This window comes from Podarcis erhardii, assembly GCF_964252035.2.
Source record: "Podarcis erhardii genome assembly, chromosome: 6".
Classification (NCBI taxonomy): Eukaryota; Metazoa; Chordata; class Lepidosauria; order Squamata; family Lacertidae; genus Podarcis; species Podarcis erhardii.
The window spans coordinates 1,735,891-1,761,324 of NC_138510.1; the positions used below are offsets into that span (position 1 = coordinate 1,735,891).

A 25,434-nucleotide genomic window follows, 5' to 3' on the forward strand; every position below is an offset into this window, starting at 1 on the left:
AAGAATTTTTTTCCTATGAGGTTTGCACTCTGGTGTTGTTTCTTCGCCTTACTGGAGTGTGGCACCGTGCACGTCCAATGGCTCTCTTGGCAGGTGAAGCAGCTCAGGTGTACAGGTGTGTGAATCTGCAGCAACACAGCAGGGGTGGAGCTGGCTCTGGCCGCTGTGCTCTCTTTCCTCCCCCCCTCCCATCTTTCTGATGGGAGGTATAAAATAAACAGACGCTGGAGCCGGCCAAAGTGCCATGGAGATGATGAAGAAGAAGAAGACGACCCAGTGCACCTTCCTCCTCGTGGGTCTCTTTGCCTTCTGGGCCAGGGTGCCACCTGCCTCAGCTCAGGGAGGTGAGTGGAGCAAAGCCCTGAAGCTGTGCTTGAAAACTAGGTGTGATGTTGCCCTGGCTGGGACCTTTGTGCTTAATCTGCAGGGTTGAAAAATGCAAATTGCAGTTCAGCTGCTAGATTAGTTGAACTGGCTAGATTGACAGAGGCAATTAGAGATCGCACTAGACAAGGATTTCGAAAAGCATGGGGGAAATGCAGAGAATACTTCACAAAACAGTGCCCTAAAATACATACCTGGACTTTTTTCGATTAATGTCTGCAGGAGACTTTGCGGATATTTAAGTTATAATTAGAAAAATCTTAATAATTATTCATAAAGGAAACAGCTTATAAGAAGTAAATAAGGAGGCCAGATACAGGATAAAGGAAGTATTTTATTGGGTTGTTTGTATTGTCGTATGTTATGCTTATTGTATGTTATGTTCACGTTTAGTGAGGGTGGATTTCTGTATTGGGGGGGTAGGGGTTTATGTTATGTTGTAAATAAAATTTCCAATAAAAAATTAAAATAAAAAAAACAAAAACAAAATGCAAATAGCAGTTGTTGTTGCTGCTGCCGCTGTTATTTGGAAGGTGGGGGTGGGGAGCTGATCATGAACAGGAGTGTAGGAAGGGGCGTTAACCCTCCCCGCCACCCGTAATCCACCTGAAACCCCTCCCTCTAGTGCTGCTGCATTAAACTGTTGACTCATGTTAAGTTTGACTCATGTCCACTAAGACCCCTAGATTCTTTTCACAGGTACTGCTGTGTTGAGGTCAAATCCTTGGAGATCTCTCCTTTCTCCACAGGTTCATCATCATCTGAGGAACACCCAGCACCCCCTGGTATGTCCCCCACTTTCCCTTCTGGGTCTGTGTGCAGGCTCCTGCGCTACCGGTCAGTTGCCCTTCCCCCCATCCCTGACTCCCATGCAGCGCCAGACGTCTTTCCGCTGACCCTGCTCCCCCCTCCTTTTGCATTGGAAACTAAAACTCCCAAGGGTGCCGCTATTGGGGCCTCTTCTCAAGATGGCACCTGGCGTGTCAGCAGTACACATGAGAAGGCCCTCTGCCTGGTTCCCTGTAACTTGGCTTCTCGCAATGAGGGAACCGCCAGAAGGCCCTCGGCGCTGGACCTCAGCGTCCGGGCAGAACGATGGGGGTGGAGACGCTCCTTCAGGTATACTGGACCGAGTCCCTTTAGGGCTTTAAAGGTCAGCACCAACACTTTGAATTGTGCTTGGAAATGTACTGGGAGCCAATGTAGGTCTCTCAGGACCATCGTTAATGTGGTCTCGGCAGCTTTTAAGACATAAAATTCAGCAATCGACCGAAACACAGCGTAAAATCAGATTAAAATCAAAATAAGATCAGATGGCTGCCCTCCAATTATAACTATAACTATAGCCTAGAATAGCATTAGCATTTCTTTGCTAAGTTTGACTCATGTCCACTAAGACCCCTAGATTCTTTTCACAGGTACTGCTGTTGCCTGAAGAACTTTGGCTTGGTACGGGCTGCTGTTGCTTTAACTGTGTTGAGGGCAAATCCTTGGAGATTTCTCCTTTCTCCACAGGTTCATCATCATCTGAGGAACACCCAGCACCCACTGGTATGTCCCCCACTTTCCCTTCTGGGTCTGTGTGCAGGCTCCTGCGCTGCTGGTCAGTTGTCCTCCCCCCATCCCTGCCTCCCATGGAGCGCCAGCCGTCTTTCCACTGACGCTGTTTCTTTCTCTCCCAGCCATGAGATGCCCCACCCACTTGAATCACCAAGAGCTGGAGTGTGGTGCTGAGTGCAGAACAGACAGCAACTGCCCAGGAGAGCGGATTTGTTGCAGATATGGCTGCCAGCGGAGCTGCGTGTTGCCTGTCAATGGTGAGTCCTCTCCCCTTGTCCCTTCTCAGCTTGTAAATTGCTTCAGTATTTACAATTACGGAGAACTCATTAGGGGGAAAGTTTCCCTATGTTTCAGAGTTTTTGTCCGTGCACGTTAATAGCGTGGTGCCTGGACACCTTCTGGAATTGGCCTTTGGGAATTCCAGTATTCAGGGGGAGCGTTCCCACCATCTTGTATTGTTACGAGCAACCCAGTGAGACTCCAGGCATTTACACAGGTTCTGTTTCCCTGGAACAAAGGTTTGCAGAGACTGTGGTGCCTTTAATTTGCAGCAGGAGTGCCATCTTGGCCCCGCAACCATGGGGCCCAGGGGCCCTGGGTGCCATGCCCTGTGCATGGCCCTGGCACTGAAATTTGTGGTAGGATGTGTCCAAGGAAACAGGGGCAATTGGCAGGCCCCCAGCTGACTCCAGCCCACCAGCCGGCAGCCGGTCAAACTCCAGTCCTCAGTTTTGCATCAAAACTGTGACTCAGAGCTTCAGAAGCCTTTCAGAAGCTGAGCACGCAAGCCAGCAGAGATAACAAACTCTTCGAAACGGAAGGGCAGATAGAGGCATATGTAAAGTGTATTTACAAGCAGTTTATTCAGCATAGATCAGGACAAAGGAAAAACATGTCTTCTCCCTTTCATGTCCAAGCAAGACAGAATAAGCAAAAGCTCTACACAAACGGAAGTTCCCAGCAAACTGTGCTGGAGTGTAAACAGGCATGTGATACACAACAATCATGACTGTTCCTTTTAAGGTGGAACGGAATATTCTAACAAATTGTGGGTGCCCAACCTCTTCATGGGGAACTTTGTGGGTGCTCAGGCACCCAGGGCCCCAGGGAGTTGGCACCTATGATTTGCACAGGTATTCAACCTGAGCATAGGATGGAGGAGTCACAGCATTAACACACTTCCAGGAGATCTTCCTTCATTACATCTTTGGATCCAGCACAGAGCAAACAGCTCTCTCTGTCTCCAGATTCCAGGAACGGGGGGTGGGGCGCATTCCCTTCTGGGCAGCCTTCCAGGGGCCACATGCCAGGGGTGGGTGGGGCCAGAGACAAAGGTGAGCAGTGTAGACAATATTTACCTTTTGAACAGTTCCCTTTTCTACATACCCTTGCAGGGATGTTGTCAAAGGTCAAGGACGGATGCCTGTCCTGCCACAAAATGATGTATGTGAAGCAGGTGCAGGGAAGGGGGTTTCCTGGAGAGGGTCCAAAGGGCCAGATAGAGAGGTCTGGAGGGCCACATTCCTGATGGCAACTGTGCTATTTGCTCCTTCTTTTCCACTTCTCATTAGAAAACAGTCCTCTGTAGGTGGCAGCAGATGGTGGGAAGAAAAATGGGGAGTGCTGCATTTCTTCAGAAAGAGGGCAGACTATTATTCTTATTGTTGGAATTAGAATTAGAATTTATATACTGCCCAGAGGTCTCAGGGTGGTTCACAGAACTAAAGACCACTGAATGAGGAGATATTTGGCTCCTTGCCTTAGCTTTATTATTTGTCATGAAAATATACATCAAAGCGGTTTACAGCAATATAAAGCCATACAGTGAAAACCATGAAAAATTAAAAACAGTCCTCAGTTAACCATTGTGGAAGGATGTATTCTTCATGGCCTAATCTGCTTCCTCTCCTTGCCCCTCAGTGAATCCCGGCTACTGCCCCAGCTCCAACCCCTTCCCCCCTACAATGTGCGGCATCAGGTGTGTCAACGACAAAAGGTGTGGCAGGGGGAAGAAATGCTGCCGCTGGGGCTGTTTATCCAGCTGTGTTGAAGCAGAGCCAGGTAAGTGGGGGCCAGGAGAGCCGGAGGAAGGGGCAGACCCTGCTGGTACTCATAGGTGGGCTGGGAGAAGGGATGGAAGCGTCCTCTGGAGGAATGGCATGACTGTCTCGAAAGAAACCTTTGGTGCAACTGCATTTGGAATAGTGTGTACATTTCTGGTTGCGTTACCTTAAAAAGGATAGAGTTGGGAAGAGTTCAGAAATGGGTAACTGCAATTATCATAGGGACAGAGCCGATCGACAGTGGAATTTGCTGCCAAGGAGTGTGGTGGAGTCTCCTTCTTTGGAGGTCTTTAAGCAGAGGCTTGACAACCATATGTCAGGAGTGCTCTGATGGTGTTTCCTGCTTGGCAGGGGGTTGGACTCGATGGCCCTTGTGGTCTCTTCCAACTCTATGATTCTATTCTATGATTCTATGACTCACCAATGAAGAAAGCTTGCAGCATTTGGGGCTTTTAGGCTTGGAGAAAGGGAAATGGGTGGCACTGTGGGTTAAACCACAGAGCCTAGGATTTGCTGATCAGTAGGTCGGCGGTTCGAATCCCCACAACGGGGTGAGCTCCCGTTGCTCGGTCCCAGCTCCTGCCAACCTAGCAGTTCAAAAGCAAGTCAAAGTGCAAGTAGATAAATAGGTACCACTCCAGCGGGAAGGTAAATGGTGTTTCTGTGCACTGCCAGAAGCGGGTTAGTCATGCTGGCCACATGACCCAGAAGCTATACACTGGCTCCCTTGGCCAGTGAAGTGAGATAAGCCCCAGAGTCGGTCACGACTGGACCTAATGGTCAGGGGTCCCTTTACCTTTACCTTTAGCTTGGTGAAAACGTAAGAGGTGACACAGAACTGAAGTTTTATATAATTAAGTATGGCCTGGAGTGAGTAAATAGGAAAAGTTTTCCTCCATTGTAGGAATAACGGAGACGACAGGAAGTTGAATGCAAGTGAGCTATGCAGAAGCACGCTGTCAAGCATGCTCCAAGCAAGCTGCCGGATAGCTCTGCAGAGGCTCCTTTTATTAGCAGAAGTCAACAAATGGAAACAGTCGTGAAACCACCCTGAAGTTAATGCATTTCCATCTAAGCACATTTCCAGTGTTAGCAAATACACATGTCAGCAGGTGTTTCCCTCAAATGTTCCCCCCGATACTTGATTACATCTGCATCCCCCATCATGCTCTAGCCAAGCGATATGTCTAGCAAACAAATTGTGAGAGGACAAAAGGTCAGGGGGAAAACCCTGTTTCCTAGCCAGGAAGGCAAAAGGTCAGGGAAAGCAGGTGCAACACTCCTTGACATACTGTTGCGTGTCTGGTGCAAGGTTTGCCTTCGCACTCCATCTCTCATGGCACTAAAACTCGTGGGCATCCAGGGAAGAGGGACGTCATCGGAAGATTCAGAACAGAGGGGAAAAGTCCTTCTTCATGCAGTGCAGAGTTAAACTGTGGAACTCCCTCCCACAGGAGGCAGTGATGGCCACCAACTGGATTAGGCAGATTCACGGAGGAGGAGAGAGCTATCAATGGCTGCTAGATAGGATGGCTCTGCTCTGCTCTGCCCACCACAGCTGGAAACAGCAATGTTTCTGAATGCCAGTTGCTAGAAATTGCAGGACGGAAAAGAGTTGCTCTTCTGCTCAGATTCTGCTTAAGTGTTTCCCATTAATCCAACAGAGCCGCTTGGGCAACCCACCCAGATGAACAGGCCATTGTTGTTGTTGTTGTTGTTGTTGTTGTTGTTGTCTGTAGCGTTCCCAAAGCAAGGAAGGATTGGACTCTGATTAATAAAATACACACGAGGCTTGACCAGCAAGACTCTGGGAGGAGTGCATATAATAATTCCTCTCCACTCCTCGGCCAGGTCGTTTTATTCACAAAAGAACTTTTCACACAGTGTTCGTTAGAACCAATCAGATTTCCTCTGAGCATTTCAAAACCCCCACATGGGACAAAGTCAGATCAGAAGAAATTATTTTAACTACAAAGAAACTATTTCCTACTTAAGCATGCATATGTAGTTCAGAGTAAATAAAAGAGGAAGCGAAGGGGCATGCTTTTAGGAAACTCCAGAGGTCATAAACAACAGTAAACAGTATTTACCATCTCCTTGTGAACACTCTTCCTGAACTCTCTTCCTGGCCCTAAGATTAACAAAACTAACAGCTACATCAAAGAAGCTACCTACTATCTTTATGACCTGATGAAGTAACTGGCCTGTGTTTTAGAATGCTTATATGTGCCTGTCAGGTGTAGAGAAAGCAAATGGCAGAGACGAAGAGGCTTGTGGGATTCGATCAGAAACTATTGTCAATGAATCAAACCCAGTCAACACAATCCTTTCATCGCGGACACCATGGGCTGATGCATATTTCATAATTCCTCATAGCGATCCCACCTGACCACCACACTCTGGATACCTGCACCCCACAATTATTATTATTATTATTATTATTATTATTATTATTATTATTATTTTATCTATTTTACTGGGCGTTTTGGTTTGATGTGATTTTAATGACCAGCCCTTCTCTTCCCAGAAAATCCTGGCGTGTGCCCAAAGATAGATGCCCTGAGACGGTTTCCCTCTTGCCCTAACGAATGCGAGGATGACCGGGGATGTGACCACACAAAGAAATGCTGCTTCATGGGATGTGGCCGCAAGTGTGTCGACCTTGAGAAAGGTACTGGGAAATGGACCAGCAGAGCTCTTGAGCTGGAGATGGTGATCTGCTCTGGGCTTTTTCTCTGCCTTTTAAAACCCATCTGCCTACCTGGCAGTTGCCAGACATTCCCCATGTTTCCTTTGCACCAAAGTGCAAGTCACAGCTACTCTGCAGAGCAGGATCTCAAACGATCCATACTCTGGAGTATAGTGGATTCCACTGGGTCCTGAACACACTTGTGAACCACCCTGAGACATGCAGATAACGGGCAGTATACAAATTTAATTAATCACAACAGCAACTATACAATAATAATTGGCATTGTCTTCAAGGTCCACTTTTGGCCAGAATGGGCCACACTCCCCAGTTCCCAGTGGGAAACTCCAGAGCGCAGACATTCCTTGCAGAGCTTGATCCACTGATGGGAACTGACTTTGAGCCTGTCTTTCATCTGGGATCGACTCGGCTTGGGAGCTCTGATTGGAAGCTACTGAGCAGAATCCGCCCTGGTGGGGAACATTGCATCTGATGCCCAATTTAAGGGCTTGGGACCAGTTTACTACAAGATTGCCTTACCCCAAATATGCCCACCCAACCACTTTGTTAAAGTTTGTTGGGTCGTATATCTTTTGACCCACAGAGTCTGCTGCAACGGCCCTGCAATAAATTTGGTTTATTGCCACTCCAACAAACTTCCAATGGCGCCCACACTCTTCCACTCCGCACGCTGCCACTGTCCTCGGTTGCCAGATAATAGCAGAGTTCACACGCAGCATAAAATGGCTTGTCTGTGTCGACGTGGTGTCCTCAATAACTCAGCTCGACACCAGTGCTTCTAATCTAAAACTCTTTGTTTAGAAGCATTCAAAACAGAAAAGAAAACCTACAGAATCTAGCTGCATGTTCGCAACTTTCTGCCTCTTAACAAAAACCGAAATGAGCTTGCTCACATTCTCAGACAGACCTGCTCTCCAGAGAGAGCTCAGCCCCCACAGAGCACAGATCAAAGGAAAAAAGCACGGATCCTGCGAGCAGTGCACCCAGTTGATAAGAACGCTCCTGGAGTGTTAACTCCTGACAGTCCAGAACCACAACACACTTCAAGTGGTGGAACAGGTGCTGCTCCCTGATCTGCATTTACAAGAACTCGTGGCAGCAGCTACACTATGGAACTCCCTGCCTCTTGGTCTCAGGCAAGTGCCTTCACGGTACCTTTTCCAGCACCTGCTAAAAATGTTTCTTAGGCAAATCTGCCCAGATGTTTAGAAGGTTGGTAAAGGTCTAATCTGTTGTTAGCCTACTGCTCTTTAACTTTTTGAATGTCTCAAGTAGTTGCTGTTGATTTTTCAATAGTTATATCGTTTTCTCTTTTTTTGTAAACCATACTGAGGTGTGTTTGTTCTTACAATCAAGCAGTGTATAAATTTTAAGGAATAAGTAAATCAATAAAAGGGGCCCAATCCAAGCCCCTCCGAGGACTGTTTCAGAGCACATTTTAAGGCATCTTTACCTGCCCTACACCTGGTATCACCTACCTGTGGGGCACGTGGGCTTGGCTTGTTGGGGGAAGGGAACAGCCTCACAAACCAAATTAGGATCCCTGTCAGTTCTGATGAAGCCACAGGGCTCCATCGTTCTGCCCGGACACTGAGGTCCAGCGCCGAGGGCCTTCTGGCGGTTCCCTCGCTGCGAGAAGCCAAGTTACAGGGAACCAGGCAAAGGGCCTTCTCAGTGGTGCCACCCGCCCTGTGGAGCGCCCTCCCACCAAATGTCAAAGAGAAGAACAACTACCAGACTTTTAGAAGACATCTGAAGGCAGCCCTCTTTAGGGAAGCTATTAATGTTTGATGTATTACGGTATTTTAATATTTTGTTGGAAGCCGCCCAGAGTGGCAGGGGAAGCCCAGCCAGATGGGCGGAGTATAAATAATAAATTTTTGTTATCATGATGATGATCATGCTTGGTTCATTCCTCTCTGAGGTCAAGATGGTGGTCTCCCATTATTTCAACCTGCCCTGCTTCCTCTTCCGCGCCCTTCTGTTTTCCGGCAGATCTCTGCAACCTCCCCAGGGATCCTGGCTCCTGCAGGTTGTCCTTGGACTACTTCTACTACGACACCCACACCAAGAGGTGCAGGAGGTTCAAGTACAGCGGCTGCAAAGGGAACTCCAATCGCTTCTACACCAGGAAGGATTGCATGGACGTCTGTGGGGAAGTTGGTAGGTGAGATGTCGAGCTCTGTTAGAAGGTTGGTTTGCAGATCGGGAACGGATGGATGGGTGAATTGTTAAGTATAATTGTTTAATTGTACACTGAAATGGAAAATGACTCTGTAATGTGTCTGTATGTATACTGTGTAGCAAGGCATGGAAAATTCCATTGACGCTAAGTAGAGAGCCTAACGGCTAATGATTAAGTGAGATTGGTATTTAACATAAATCACATGAAAATGATGCAATTGCCAGCCTATGCGTATTTTAATCTGTAGGTCTCAGTTTTGGGTGTGCTAGTCTTTGTTCTGAAGCCACTGAAGAGAAAGAACTTCTCTCACTCTAGGAAAACAGTCTCAGGCTAATGATGGAGGTTGTTTGCAAGAGAGGCAGAGCTTTGATTTCAGCTCTGGATGGAAGATATTCATAATCTAAGATATTTTACCTGTTGAGATCGGCATAAGATATCATGCATCTATCTGAGTGTAACTTTATTGTTCTAAGTTTGTTTTGGAGTTAAGTTCTGAAGTAAAGCTTTTGAACCATATTTTTGGACTGGAGTATTTTTTATTTCAAGAAGAGTTTGCTTGTATTCATCCCATTTGCTTCCATATGCACAATATTAACAGCCTCAGTGCGAATCAGTAATGAATGAATTATTTGGCAATGAATGAATCAGGAGAAGCGAATTATCTATCTGCACAAAATTCCCACGGAGGTCATGCAACGGTCTGGTTTACTGAGCATTCATTCTGATTGGAAAGAATCAGACCCACTGGCTGGTGACAACCATCACCTGGTTGCAAATTTTATGGAAAGTGGTCAAGAGAGTTGCAGTCAGAGCAAGAATTGCAAGTACTCTTAGATGAAACAGGTCATCTTGGCTCATCTCTGTCTGGGTTCAGGCCTGGTTATGGGGCTGAACTGGCCCTGTTCAGCCTTCTTGGAAGAAGGACGGGGGAAGGAAGGGGGTGGCCATCTAGGTGTTCCTTCATCTCTCAGCAGCTTTTAATTCCATTGACCGTGGCATCTTTCTGAGCCGAATTAATGGGGTGGATATTGGAGGTACTGGTTTACACTGGTTGCAATCCTATATCCAGGGTGAGTTTCGGAGAGTACCTGGGTTTCCAAGGCCACAAGGCCACATCACTTTGCTCCTTGCACAAAGGGAAGGCGGGTTAGCGCCTTGCACTGAGGGATGTCAGAGATTTCCCATGAAAATGGAAACAAAATAAAAAATGGCCAGTTTCCTCCTTAGTCCTGCATCACGGAGAGGTGATATGAAAGCCATCTTCACATACCTGGAAGATGGAGCAAGCTTGTTTTCTGCTGCTCCAGACTGGAGGACCTGAACCAGCAGTGGAGCAAGCCAATTGGGCGCCTGGGGCAGCGTGCGTCACCTGTGCGCAGGGGCGAAGCCAGCCAGGGCAGGGTACTCTGCAGGGCCTCCGAGGAGTCTGCCTGCCGCCTCCAACTCAGCCGCCCTACAGGTGAGGGGGAGGTGGTGGGCAGACCATTTGGGGCAGCAGGGAGCCTGCGCACGCCCAAGCCACCTTGCCACTCCCAGGAGAGACGTGTGGCTCGGGCGCACTGCAGGCCCCGTGGTGAGTGCTAGCCAGCATTTTGTCACCCCCCTCAGTGGGGACACCTGGGGCAGACAGCACCCCCCGCACCCCCCTTCCTCTGCCCCTGACCTGAACCAATGGATTCGAGTTACAAGGAAGGAGATTCCAACCAAACATCAGGAAGGAATCCCTCAGAAGGTGGAGGACTCTTAAACATTGGAAGTTTCTAAGCAGAGGTTGGGTGGCCATCTGTCATGGATACTTTATTTATTTTACTTATTAATTTTATATACTGCCCTTCATCATAAAATCTCTGGGTAGTTCATTTCAAAGCACAGTGGAGAAAGCAAGGGGAGTAAGTATAGCAGTTCCTAAGCCATCCTAAACTCATATTAGGCCAATCAAAATTCAACATATGTAATTGTTTGCAAGCTTCGTCAGTGCTAGAGACCAAGCAGAGGAGGGGTTTTCGAAGCTATTTTTAAATTAATTGTGATGAGAACAGTGCATCCTTGGGTGGGAGAGATCTGGACCCCTTATTAGCAACCTTCAAATAGCTAAAACAACTGTAGAAAACCATTCTCCAGCCAGTGATTTTAATTGAGATTCTTGCATTTTAGGGGGTTGGACTAGATGAACCTCAGGGTTCCTTTCCAGCTCTATGATTCTATGATCTCAGGAGCCACCTGCCCCACTTTTCCCCCTCCTGGATCTCACAGAACCTCTTCTCACAAGCTGATACTCTTCCACTCGCTGAAATTCCGGGTAGTGACATTGCCGTTCAGTCGTGAAGTCTCCTCCCCAGACCCCCACCCGCCCGCAGTTTCCCCACCCCACTCTCTTGAAATGCCCTCCTCTGATGCCTCTTTGGTTTCTGGTGGCAGATATCTGCAGCCTCCCCATGGACCCAGGTCGTTGCAAAAGCTACCAGCCCATGTTCTACTACTCACCCAGCAACAGGACTTGTCAGATGTTCATTTATGGTGGCTGCGAAGGAAACGGCAACCGGTTCTCCACTCAGGAGCAGTGTCTTTGGACCTGCAGAAACCCAGGTGAGAGGGAGATGCAGGCAGATGGAAACGAGAGGGAGATGCAGGTACCGCTTCCTGTGTGAGGGCGCTAAACTGTAGAACTATGCACTGGGTGAAGAAGGACTTTCATTTATCTGCCCTGACTCTTCCAAGATCTGGCTTCATTGCATGTCCACAAGTCCATACGAAGTGGGCTGCAAGTGTACTTGGACACGGAAACCGCAGGCTGCACACTCCCTTGTCACACAGGTTGAGGGCGAGGAAAGCCAAAAATTAATGCCTCCCCTCCAGCCTTCCTAGGGTGCTGGACTTTGGGAAGGAGACGCAGGCTCTGGCAGAGTCCTAGAGCCCTCCCTCTTCCTTCCCAAAGCTGCCTAAGCACTAACTAGGCTTTGGGAAGAAGGAGGGGAGATGCCAGGATCCTGCCAGAGCCTCGTGTCTCCTTCCCAAACTTACCTGGCTTTGGGATGATGGTGCAAAGGCTGGGTGGCTGTCAAATGTTGCCAAAGGTCTCGAGCCCCACATTGGACCGATCTATTACATCACTTCTTTTCTCCAAACTGAAAAGTCCCAAATGCTGCAACTTTTCTTTTAAAAAAACATTTTTATTAACAATTTCAACATAACAAATTATCAAAACATATATTCATTATTTCCCCCCTTCCCCCCTCTAACCCTCCCCCCGAGACTTCCCTCAGCTCCTCTCTCTGATTTCTCAGCACATATTATTCTCTGCATGTTATGAAATTGTACATATCCTTACATAATCTGCAGGTATCTCCCCTGTTATCAACCAATAAATTTTTGTATGTGTATTCAAAACCTGCCAAGGAGTCCAGTTCATTTTGTTGTCTTTTTAGTTAATTTGTAAAAAGCTCCCATCCTTCCTTAAACGCACAGTTGTCCTTGTCTCTCAATTTGTAGGTCAATTTCGCCAGCTCTGCGTAAATCATCAGTTTTTCTTGCCGCTGTTCTTTCGTTGGGATTTCCTCGTTCTTCCATCCTTGTGCTATCAAGACTCTTGCCGCTGTTGTAGCATGCCAAACGCTGCAACTTTTCTTCCTAGAGGAGTTACTACATACCCTTGTCATTTTTATTGCCTGAATCACCACAACTTGAATAATATTCCATGGCTTTCTATGGCTCCATCAAGTGCCAGTTTTAGGAAACGCCTGGGTCTCTGTGTCAACAGAACCCCAGAGGGGTATCCGGCTTGCAGTCAGAACTGTAACATTTCGGCTGGAGATGGTGGGGATAAAACCCAGGATCCTCAGTACCGTCCCTCCTAGCTCCTCCCCTCTTCTCTCCTGTTCCCCAGATATCTGCAAGCTCCCAGAGGACAGCGGCAGCTGCAATAACCACAAGCTCAGCTACTACTACAACTACGCCAACAAAACCTGCGAGCGCTTCACCTACCACGGCTGCGATGGCAACGAGAACCGGTTCCGGACACTGGAGCAATGCCGGAGCACCTGCCTGTACCCTGGTGAGACCCCGAGGGAGAAGCAGCCACCGGCAAGGCTTGGCTGTCAAAGGGGAGCCTTGCTGCCGTGGAGTTAAGGAGAGGGACTCATCAAACTGCAGAGCGGGGAGGGACTCCCAGGCGATCTGAAAGACTCTCTCCTTGCCATACAAACCTGCCCAGCCTCTGAGATCTTTGGGGGAGACCATTCTCAGCACCTGCACAGGCATAATTGGTGGGGATGTGGGAGAGGGCCTTCTCTGTTGTATTTGCTCCCAGGCAACTTTGGAAATCCCTGCCTCAAGAAGCTGGTTGGCTCCCATCTTGCTGTCCTTGTTCCCACGGGCTTTTGGGAACTGACTATCTTTAAGGAAAGGGCTGGTGCTGTGCTGTTTTTATTGCAATTATCTGCGTGTTTTAATAGATCATGGCTAGATAATTCTAATTCGTGCTGATTTGCTTTTTAATGATTCCCGTCTTTGTTTTTAACAATTTCTCTCTTTTTTAATATGCTTTTTATTAGGTTTTCATTTCATATACACAAACAAAATACACTGATAATTCATATCCTTTTACATCTATCTTTCTTTCCGCTCTTCTGAGCATTGACTTCCCTCCCTCCCTTCAGCAGGTTTTCTTATTCCAGTCTCTAATCTACAGTTCCTTAGTAATATCTAGTCCATGTCATAAGATTTATTTCAGCCCTGCTAACGTCTTCAAATTTCTACAGTTCTCACTTATATACGGTAGTCCATAAATTTACTCCATTCTTCCATGCTTCTTGCCGATGGCCGGAGCAAACCGGAAGTCCATGTTTTTAGCAATTTCTATTTCATCTGTAGACTGCCTTGAGCCTCCATCTGGGGGGAGGTGGGGTACAAATGAATATAACGATGGTTATGATCCTAGAATTGAATCATAGAATTGGCAGAGTGGGAAGGGATCCCAAGGGTCATCTAGATGCCCAATCAATGAATTATTGCTAAAGGATCACTGACAGATGCACTCCACCCCCCGCAACCTCTGCTGAAAGACCTCCAATCAAAGGGTCCCTTCCAACTCTACAATTCTATGATGCAATTCTGGGGGGGGGGGACTATGCAAGAAACTTGCATATTCCTGTTGATCCATTTACCATCGACTAGACCCAACGCGGGTGGCGCTGTGGGTTAAACCACAGAGCCTAGGGCTTGCCAATCAGGAGGTTGGCGGTTCGAATCCCCACGACGGAGTGAGCTCCCATTGCTCCGTCCCTGCTCCTGCCCACCTAGCAGTTCGAAAGCATGTCAAAGTGCAAGTAGATAAATAGGTACCACTCCGGCGGGAAGGTAAACGGCGTTTCCGTGCGCTGCTCTGGTTCACCAGAAGCGGCTTAGTCATGCTGGCCACATGACCTGGAAGCTGTACCCCGGCTCCCTCGGCCAGTAAAGCGAGAGGAGCGCCGCAACCCCAGAGTCGTCTGCGACTGGACCTAATGGTCAGGGGTCCCTTGACCTTTAGACTCAACTGGGGCAGCTCTTTTAAGAGGGGTGGGCATGACACTCTCTTTTTAAAAAAAAAAAAAAATTATTCATTTTTCAAACACATAATAAAAACAAACAAAACACAAGACAAAAACATACAAAACATTTAAACATGTATAATTTCATAATCTTATTTTCATACACCTTCTTTCCTCCGACTTCCCCATACCTCCCTTTCGCTGCATCCTTATTTTGAAATTCTTTAGCAACCCTTTAGTCAGTTTGTCTATTAGTTCCCTTTCATAACGTTTCCATAAACTTGTTAGTTACAGCTGTAATTCTCTACTTCTTACCCCTTGACATCTTAACATTCCTCAATTTTACAACAATTTTTAAGATATATTTTAAATTTCTTCCAGTCCTCTTCCACTGTCTCTTTCCCCTGGTCGCGGACACTCTTTCACAGTTCCCATGGTGCCTTTGTTCTGATGAGCCTTTGTTTCTTCTGCGACGGCAGAGATCTGCAAGCTCCCGGCAGACCCCGGTCCCTGTGATGCCTACATCCCCATGTTCTACTATAACCACCGCAACCAGTCCTGCCTTCCCTTTGTTTACGGAGGCTGCGGGGGAAACCTCAACAGGTTCGAGACTCTGGAGGGATGCCAACAGCAGTGCCGGAACCCGGGTAAGGAGGGACTCCTGCCAATGCAGCTGTCATCGTCATTGTACAGTGGAGACTCAGGTTGTGAACGTGATCTGTGCGGGAAGCACATTCGCAACCCGCAGCGTTCGCAACCCGCAACACTGCATCTGCTCACGCACGGGTTGCGATTCGGCACTTCTGCGCATGTGCAAAGTGCAATTTAGTGCTTCTGCACATGCGCAAGCACCAAAACCCAGAAATAACCCGTTCTGGTACTTCCAGAAAAGGGGGGGAGGCACACCATATTAAAACAAACGAATCAGGAGGTGACGGCTATTGACGGCCGCTAGACCTGATGGCTCTGCTCTGCCTCCATGGTTAGAGGAACCCAGTTCCAGGAAACCACAGGAGGGAAGAGTGTTGCTCTTGGGCTCGAATCTTGCTTGTTGGTTTCCCATAATGGGCAACTGGCTGGCCACTGGGAGAACAGGAGGCTGGATGAGATGGGCCATTGGCCTTATCCAGCAGGCTTTTCTTACATTCTTTGTATTCATTAAGCACAACAATGCGTACAATCAGCAGCACTGTAATAGCCCCAAAGTAGCCTGTTCCATTAAACTCCAAATGTCTCCTTCTTCAAGCAGTGCACAGTTAAACAGTGGAACTCCCTGCCACAGGAGGCATATCATTCACTTTGCCTTGATCATCTTGGGGGATGGACAGAGTAGGTTACAATGGCAAGGTGAGATAGATAATTTACTACGGTCAAAGACTCACATAACATAACACAATAAAAACAGCATTCATAAAGATAAAATATACAATCGGAGCAGATTGCAGCAATTGTTCATGAGTTAAAATTGAGATATATACATACACCCCTACAACTGAGATTTGGGCTACCATAAAAATTGACCCTGAGGCACCCCAAACAACGACTTCAGCATTTCCCTAGTAAGCTATTTTATTCTAGAGGATGATCTGTGCCTACAAATCTGGGTGCAGAATCTGGCTACCAGCCAGGTCGTCATGGGATCTTTGCCTAAGGGGAGAGAATTAAGTTCAGACTTGTCTGAAAGATCGAAGAGCCTCTTCAGCAAAGGATCCCACAGGAGGCAGTGATGGCCACCAACATAGGTGGCGTTAAAAGAGGATGGGACAAATTTGTGGAAGAGGAGAGGGCTATGGATAGATATTAGCCACAATGGCTCTGTTCTGCCCTCCACAGTCGGAGGCAGCGATGCTTCTGAATGACAGTGGCTGGAAACCACAGGAGGAGAGAGTTGGTCTTGTGCTCGGACCCTGCTTGTGGGTTTCCCATAAGGGGCATCTGGTTGGCCACTGGGAGAAGAAGGTGCTGGCCTAGATAGGCCCCCATTGGCCTGATCCAGTGGGCTGTTGCGTTCTGAAGCCAAAGGAAAGGACTGGACCCTGATAAAACAAAACACGAGGCTTGGCCGGCAAGACTCTGGGAGGAAGTGTGTATTGCCACTCCCTTGTCCAGGCCGTTTTATTAACAAAAGAACCCTTTACACAGTGTTCATAAGAACCAATCAGATTTCCTCTGAGCATTTCAAGAAAAACCCAGTGGGGACAAAGTTAAAACTACAAAGAGCTAATTTGAGCATGCATACATTCTGGGGTAAATAAAACAGGACTAAAGGAGGAATGCATTCAGCAACCCCGGAGGTCATAAACAAGCAGTAAACATGAGAGGAAGGATGGCAAGGAAAGATTAGGCATCTTTATCACCTCCTGTGTGAAACTCTATTTCCTGGCCCTAAGAATTAACAAAATCAAGGAAAGGTACATCAAAGCTATCTATTATCTTTACGGCCCAGGATGCCTGGTGAAGCAACCAGTCTGTGTTTCAGAATGCTTATACGTGCCTGTCAGGCATAGAGAAATGGGCAGTAGAGAAAATGGGCAGAGATGCAGAGGCTTGTGGGATTTGATCAGAAATTATTGTCAATGACTCAAGCCCAGTCAACGCCATGCTTTCATTGCAGACACAAAGGCTTGCTCCGTATTTTCATAATTCCTCATTGTAATCCCATGTGACCACCACAGCAGGCTGACATTATGTTCTTATGAAGGGAAGGGGGAGACTGCTGACTCCTCCTCTCGGCTCTCTGCTGGCAGATATCTGCGTGCTGCCCCGGGATTCGGGTCCGTGTCTCGATTACTCCCTCATGTACCACTACTCTCCGTCGAAGGAGACCTGCTTGCCCTTTCCCTACGGAGGCTGCCAGGGCAACGCCAACCGGTTTGCTACCACGGAGGAATGCCTGGACACCTGCGGGAGCAAAGGTGGGCAGACTTGGGGGTCGTTTCCCTACCTTCTAGCCCCGTACCTTCTTAGGGGGCAACTTCTGTCTTACTGGGTTGATTTTTGCTGGTGCAACACTGTTTGCTTTTAAATGAATACCCCAAGAGCAATATGTGAATGCTCAAAATAAACAGATGTCACAGTGGTGCAAATACTTACCAGTGCTTTAGGGCCTTTCTTGGCTTAATACATTACTAATTGCATTCACACCCTTCCCTTGGAGAAAAAGGAGCTCAAGTTTCTCCCCCTTCCTCATTCAAGCCCCACAACAACCCTCTGGGCTGAGAGGCAGTGACTGGCCCGGTGAATGAATGAATTTTATTATTACAGGCACAGACCAGTTCCGGGTCACTTACAATATCAGGAAAATCATAAAACACAACAGGGAGACATTGAATTGCAATTGAGTACAACAGAGACAATTCAGCTGTAGTGGCAATTAAAATATATATATATATATATATATGCTTTCGTAGATTTTCACGGGTACAGGAATGCAGGTTTTGGTGTCCTCGGGTGTCTTCCCGTGTAAAAGTTGGGGTGTCTAGGCGACGTTTCGACGAGGTCTCACTCGTCATCTTCAGGCTGGTGCTTTCGGCTTCTTGTTACTGGAACAGAGCAGGATCTCAGTGTTTGAGTTCCTATAAATACTGTAGAGGGGGTGTGGTGTATAGCCTCCAATGTTCTGGGCAGAGAGGAAGTTCCCAGGCTAGTGTGCCTTTTCTTCTTTTGTTCCTTAATTGCTTGAGAGATATCTTGAGTGATTTCTTGAGTGATATCCTGAGTACCACTTAGGTGGGTCATTAGGTGTGGATTAGTTGCTAAAGTCTTTGTGTCTTGACCTCTTGAACTTTGTGAAGAGTTTTCATGAGAAGATGGCTGTACTGTACTTAGTTGTGCTCTGGCTTGGCTTCGTGTATAGGGGCGAGCTGTGGTTTTGTGGCTTGTGTCAGCCAGATCTGTGTAGGGATTGCAGGGGGGTGCAGCATCCGGAGGTGCCACCATGGATTGGCTACTGGATGGTGTCTGTAATTCATCTGTGGAGAGGGTCTGGGTTTGGGTCTGGTGTGGTTGATTGGTGTTGGCGTTCTGTGTGCCTCTGGATCTGGTGTCAGTTTTTGTGGGGAGGGCTAATTTCCAGATGTCTGGCAAGCGGGATGTGTCGTCACGCTTGTTCATGTTGTGAGGGTGTTTCTCTATCTCGATGGCTTCCATGATTATTCTCTTGTGGTGATGTTCCGTGTTAAAGAGCAATTTGGAATCTGCAAAATTAATTTCGTGTCCTGTTTCTTTCATGTGTTGGAAAAGAGAGGAAGTTTTTTCTTCTTTTTTGACGGCATTCTTGTGTTCTGCGATACGTGCATTTATTCGTCTGTTTGTTTGTCCAATGTACGTGGCTGGGCAGACTTTGCAGGGTATTTCATAGATCCCTTGGTTTTCCAACTGGATTTTATCCTTGGGGTTTCTGAGGATATTGGCTATTTTTTGGTTGGTGCAAAAGGCTGTTTTGATATTGTGTTTATGGAGGATTTTGCTAATTTTATCTGTAGTGCCCTTGATATAAGGAAGGAGGGCCATGCCATTGTTTTCTTCTGTGTCTTGGTTTTTGGGGGGTGTTTCCTTTTGGATTAGCTTCGTAATCCTGTTTTGCTGGTATCCATTGGCAATTAACACGTTTGAGAGATTCTGTAACTCAGTTGTCAAGTGGTCTTTGTCAGCCAGGCGTTTGGTTCTGGAGATGAGAGTCTTGGCTACGGAGTTTATTTGTGCAGGGTGGTGGTGTGATTGTGCATGTAAGTAGCGGTTGGTGTGTGTTTTTTTCCGGTAGATAGTGTGTCCTAGGGAGCCATCAGGTTTTTTGTAGATTAGGACGTCAAGGAAGGGAAGTTGGTTGTTGGCTTCTATTTCCATAGTGAATTGTATTTTGGGGTGTAAGTTGTTGAGATGTGTGAGGAAGCTATCCAGTTTTTCCTTCCCGTGTGGCCAAATTACAAAGGTGTCGTCAACATATCTGAGCCAAAGTTTGGGTTTGTGTTCTGACTTGTCTAAAGCATTGGTTTCAAAGTGTTCCATGTACAGGTTTGCGATGACCGGTGAGAGGGGTGATCCCATAGGTGCTCCTTCTATCTGTTTGTATCTTTGTCCATTGTGGATGAAGTACGTGTTGGTTAGGCAGTGGTTGGTCAGGTCCAAGATGTATTCGGGGGGATTGTATTTGTTTTGAATAGCTGTCAAGGCTTCATTAATGGGCACTTGTGTGAAGAGAGATACAACATCGAAGCTCACAAGTAGGTCATTAGGATGTAGGTTTTGCTTCTTTATTGTTTCTATGAACTGGAAGGAGTTTGGTACGTGTGAAGAGATGGATTCTGCATAGGGCTGAAGTTGCTTGGCGAGAAATTTAGCGAGATTTTGTAGAGGTGAGCCTATGGAGCTGACTATTGGTCTGAGTGGTGTTCCTTCTTTGTGTATCTTGGGGAGGCCGTAGAGTTTGGGGCATCTGGATGATTTTTCTCTGGGGATGATTCTTAGCTGGATTTCTTCACTGATAGGAGAGGCTTTTATTTTGGATTTGGTGGTTTTTTCCAGGTAGGTGGTGGGATCTGTTTTTATAGGTTTGTAGGCAGGATCTTGGAGTAGATTTGATAGTTTTGCTTGGTAGTCCGATGTGTTCATCACCACTGTGGCATTACCTTTGTCTGCTGGGAGAATGATTATGTTGTTGTCTTTCCTCAGGTTGGTGAGTGCTTTCTGTTCTTCTTTGTGTAAATTGCTTCTGGGTGGTTTGCTGGAGCAGAGGATGTTGGTGACTTCAAGTCTGATTTTATTGGCTTCATCTGGGTTGATTTTGGTTAGGCTAGCTTCGACTCCGCATATGATGTTTTCCGTGGGGATGCGTCTCGGGGCGACTGCAAAGTTGAAACCTTTGGAGAGTACTTTGGTTTCAGTTGTGGTGAGGATCCTGTCTGATATGTTATGTACTGTTTGTTTCATGGGTTGCTGTGGAGGGTGGCTGGGCTTCTGGCGTTTCTCTAGTTTGTGGAGTTTGTTGGTGTGTGTGTCTGTCTTATGTGAGGTCTCCGTTTCAGCTCTCCAGACGGCTAGTTGTTTGCATTTGTCCCAGAGTGCAGGGTGGATTTTGTTACAGAGTTTGAGGTGAAGAGTGAGTAGATCTTTGTTGGTTTGGTCTAGTAGGTAGACAGCTCGCCCCTATACACGAAGCCAAGCCAGAGCACAACTAAGTACAGTACAGCCATCTTCTCAGGAAAACTCTTCACAAAGTTCAAGAGGTCAAGACACAAAGACTTTAACAACTAATCCACACCTAATGACCCACCTAAGTGGTACTCAGGATATCACTCAAGAAATCACTCAAGATATCTCTCAAGTAATTAAGGAACAAAAGAAGAAAAGGCACACTAGCCTGGGAACTTCCTCTCTGCCCAGAACATTGGAGGCTATACACCACACCCCCTCTACAGTATTTATAGGAACTCAAACACTGAGATCCTGCTCTGTTCCAGTAACAAGAAGCCGAAAGCACCAGCCTGAAGATGATGAGTGAGACCTCGTCGAAACGTCGCCTAGACACCCCAACTTTTACACGGGAAGACACCCGAGGACACCAAAACCTGCATATATATATATGCAGGTTTTGGTGTCCTCGGGTGTCGGGTATATATATATATATGCAGGTTTTGGTGTCCTCGTCGCCTAGACACCCCAACTTTTACACGGGAAGACACCCGAGGACACCAAAACCTGCATTCCTGTACCCGTGAAAATCTACGAAAGCATATATATATATATATATATATATATATATATATATATATATATAATAACTCTTGATCAGTAAGATATAACCAAAAATTATCATTTTAAACCTTAATCATTTTGGTAGTACAGCTTGTTCCCTAAGTTTTATGGCAGTCACACAGAATTTGGCCACCCTGAGCGTAGTCTCCAGATCCTTGTCCTCTACCAGGAGTTTGAGACATTGAAGTTCGGACCCATTTGGAGATTTTTGTTTAACAGTGAGCTTCTTCTTCTTCTTTTTTTAAAGATGTTTAACAGTGAGCTTCATGGCTGAGTGGAGATTTGAGGGCTGGTGTCTCCCAGGTCTTAGTCTAACCACTCTAACCACTGTGCCACACTGTCTCTCTCTAGCTGTAAATACTCCCTGTTGTTTGGTGGTTCCTTTAACTTCATTGGGGGCAACCGAAAAGCCCCTCTCTTTCCAAGTGGTATAGAAACGCCAGCTTGCCAAATTTGTTGAGTCAGTGGGGGAACAGAGATTATCGCTCCAGAGTGCGCCACACATCCCAGGCACGCTCACTTCTGCAATGTGCAGGATTTGGCTTTTGGAACCAGTTCATTGCCGTGGGGATGCCTGAGAGTCCCTCTGTTTTGTCCCCCCTCTCTGTTCTGCACCCACAGATATCTGCAAGCTCCCTGTGGATTCTGGCCCCTGCTTGGCCCTCTTCCCCAAATTCTATTACAACCCACGAAACAAGACTTGCGAGGTGTTTATTTACGGAGGCTGCGGAGGGAACGACAACCAGTTTGAGACCCAGATGGAATGCATTTGGAGATGCCGCAACCCAGGTCAGACCAAGGAAGGGGAGCAGAGGAGATGGGTGGGGGATAAATAATAAATTATTATTATTATTATTATTATTATTATTATTATTATTATTATTATTATTGACAAAGTGGGGAGCATTGTGCAGTGGACAGGTAGTCATCGGTCAGGGGCTCTTTAGCTGTGAGTCCTGCATTGCAGGGGGTGTTGGACTAGATGACCCTCGGAGGTCCTTTACAACCCTACAGCTCTGAGATCCTATGATACTATGACATTTGCTGGTGATACAAGCTGCATCAATGCACAGCCAGCCTCCTGGGGCAGCCCTGGAAATCTGCAGTCCTTGCCCAGAATGCGCACCCCACTTAGCATTTCACAAAAGGAAATATTTTGGTTTCCTACTTTAAATGAGCTCGGGGCAGACCACCTTATCATTGCCGCTGTTATTTCTGCTTTTGTTGCTTTTACTTTAATTTCTTAAGTCCTTCTCATTCTAAGGTCTCAGGCCTGGGTTACAGCAAGAGCAGATAACAGTACTAAAATCTGTTAAAATGATTTAAAAGCAGAATAATAGGGTGGGGTTGGTGGCGGCACCAGTGTGAGCGTGAGCATCCTAGGAACATGAGAAGAGGCCTTCTGGATTAGGCCAGGGGCTCCTCTTTTCTTTTCTTTTTTAATGCTTTTTATTGGTTTTTTATTTAATACCAACAAACAAAGTATAATGATATTCAGCAGTCATTTACCCACATTCTTTCCCAACACTCTGCCAAGCACTGACTTCCCTCCTTCCCTTCAACAGATTTTCTTGCTTCAGTCACCTTTCCACAGTTTCTTATTATATCCAGTCCAATCTACGTCATAAGATTTGTTTCAGTCCTGCCAGAGTCTTCAGATTTCTACAGTTATTATTTATATACAGTTATATATATACAGTTATATACAGTTATTGAGAGCCAGTGTGGTGTAGTGGTTAAGAGCGGTGGACTCGTAATCTGGTGAACCGGGTTCGCTTCCCTGCTCCTCCACATGCAGCTGCTGGGTGACCTTGGGCCAGTCACACTTCTCTGAAGTCTCTCAGCCCCACTCACCTCACAGAGTGTTTCTTGTGGGGGAGGAAGGGAAAGGAGAATGTTAGCCGCTTTGAGACTCCTTAAAGGGAGTGAAAGGCGGGATATCAAATTCAAACACTTCTTTTTCTTCTATATAATCCATAAATTTACTCCAATCTCTTTGGAATTTTGTTTCCTCCTGATTTCGGATCTTGCAGGTCAGTTTTGCTAGTTCCGCACAATCCACCATCTTCGTCTGCCACTGCTCAGGTCAGTGGCTCATCCAGTCCAGGCTGGGCAACCAGGTGCCTCCTTTGAGAAACCTGCAAGCAGGACCCAGATGCAAGAGCCCCCCCCCCCTCTCGGTGGTTTCCAGCATCTGGTCTTCAGAAGCATTTCTGCCCCCAACTGCAGAGGCAGATTGTAGCTTTTGACAGTCCTCTCCTCCTCCATGATTTGGCCCAATCCTGTTTTAGAGCCGGCCAAGTTGGTGGCCATCGCTGCCCCCCCCCTAGAAGCAATTTCTGCATATTTTATATAAACTAAACCACTCAGTATTCCATTATTAAATCCATCAAAACTTATTTACACTGCTGAATTTATCTTTATGCTGACCACGTTTTCAAATAAACACAATATTCCTCCACATACTCAATAAACATTTTCCAGTCTTCTTTAAACATGTGTTCTTCTTGTTCTCTTATTCTATATGTTAGGTCTGCAAGCTGGGCATATTTCAACTGTTTCAGTTGCCATTCTTCTTTAGTCAGGTAAAGGTAAAGGGACCCCTGACCATTAGGTCCAGTTGTGACCGACTCTGGGGTTGCGGCGCTCATCTCACTTTATTGGCCGAGGGAGCCAGTGTACAGCTTCTGGGTCATGTGGCCAGCAGGACTAAGCCGCTTCTGGCGAACCAGAGCAGCGCATGGAAACGCCGCTTACCTTCCCACCACAGTCGTACCTATTTATCTACTTGCACTTTGACGTGCTTTCAAACTGCTAGGTGGGCAGGAGCAGGGACCGAGCAACGGGAGCTCACCCCGTTGTGGGGATTCGAACCGCCAACCTTCTGACTGGCAAGCCCTAGGCTCTGTGGTTTAGACCACATTGATACCAGCGTCCTTTCTTTAGTCTGGACTTTGCTCAATTTCCATTTGGGGACTAACAAAACATGGGCCATAGTAGGGGCATACATAAATAACCTTTTCTGACACCTGGGAATTTCAGTCTGAATTATCCCCAACAAAAAGGACTCTTGTTTTTTGGGAAAAGTACTTTTAAACATATTTTTTTCCAGTTCATTATGAATTATTTCCCAGTACTCTTGCCCAAGCAACTTCTTGCCTGTCCCTCTCACATCCTTCCAGATATCTGCAAGCTGCCTAAGGAGACAGGACCCTGCAAGGCAGCCATGCCCAGGTATTATTACAACCCCACCACTAAAACGTGCAAAGTGTTCATTTACGGAGGCTGCGAGGGCAACGAGAACCGGTTTGAATCTCTCTCGGAATGTGAGCATGCCTGCAAGAAGCCGGGTAATGATAATAATGATTTTAATATTTACATGCCGCCCATCCGACAGGTAGGCAAAAGAGTCTCTTGGCCCGAGCTTCTTGCCGTGGGTTCATTGCGTGGCAAGTTCCACCCCCACCCCACCCGCCCAGGAAATAAAGACACATGACACAATTATTGAGGTTAATGGGCTAAATAAGGCCACAACTTTATTGGTTACAGGTGATGAGCAGTATTGGCTTAGGCATTGGTCCTAACTGACTATATCTGACTCCAGCCCGTCCTCTAGAAGTCCGGGAAGGGTTAACCACCAGTAGGGGGAGTCCTGCTGATGCACATCAACGAGGAACTCCCCTGGGGTCACCATTAGGGGGCGTGCCTCACCCCCTCACCCCCATAGGCTTCAGACAGGGCCACGCCCTCTGGAACCCATTAACGGACTACCTTTCAGTATGTGGGGCAGGTGATGGCGCTTCCTCCCCTCTTCCATCTACAGAGCAATACCAATGCCTAACCGCCAATACCCAGAAAGTTGTGATGATTTGCTACGAGGTAGGCGAAAACCAAGTGGCTTGTGCCAATTTGCCAAGTGGGAAAATTCCTACCAGGCACCTCAACCAAGTCCATAGCAAGGTCAGGGAACGAGAACCTTAAAGGGCGGGAGGGTGGGAAACAGGAACAGCTGGAGGCAGCAAAAGAGGGAGATCCCCGGCCTGCGTTAAATAGGGCAGGCCATGTCCCCCTGAGCCAGCTGATTGGCTGTCCAGGGGGCGACGCTGCCAGGGATTCCCTCAATCGTGCGGAGGCTGAGAGCCAGCCGCCGTGCGCGTGGTGGGAGCGTGAAGCCCACAACCCCACCTCCTTTTGTAGGCGGAAGTGGCTTTATCAGATATTGTCCCCTGAAATAACCTGCTTCCACTCTAA

At 47.1% G+C, this 25,434-nt stretch overlaps 1 protein-coding gene across 1 annotated transcript in view; it reads left to right on the plus strand.

Moving 5' to 3' along the window:
• Positions 1–244: 244 nt before the first annotated feature.
• The window catches only part of LOC309344221 (papilin-like), a gene marked incomplete at its 5' end in the record, with an annotated part of 40,522 nt that continues 15,332 nt past the window's right edge, over positions 245–25,434 (plus strand). The window contains 11 exons of the mRNA XM_081866473.1: positions 245–344; positions 2,067–2,201; positions 3,865–4,005; positions 6,535–6,678; positions 8,713–8,880; positions 11,321–11,488; positions 12,786–12,953; positions 14,910–15,077; positions 17,178–17,345; positions 21,805–21,972; positions 24,366–24,533. Of these exons, the coding sequence (XP_081722599.1) occupies positions 245–344; positions 2,067–2,201; positions 3,865–4,005; positions 6,535–6,678; positions 8,713–8,880; positions 11,321–11,488; positions 12,786–12,953; positions 14,910–15,077; positions 17,178–17,345; positions 21,805–21,972; positions 24,366–24,533 (1,696 nt within the window). The remainder of the gene's footprint in view (positions 345–2,066; positions 2,202–3,864; positions 4,006–6,534; positions 6,679–8,712; positions 8,881–11,320; positions 11,489–12,785; positions 12,954–14,909; positions 15,078–17,177; positions 17,346–21,804; positions 21,973–24,365; positions 24,534–25,434) is intronic.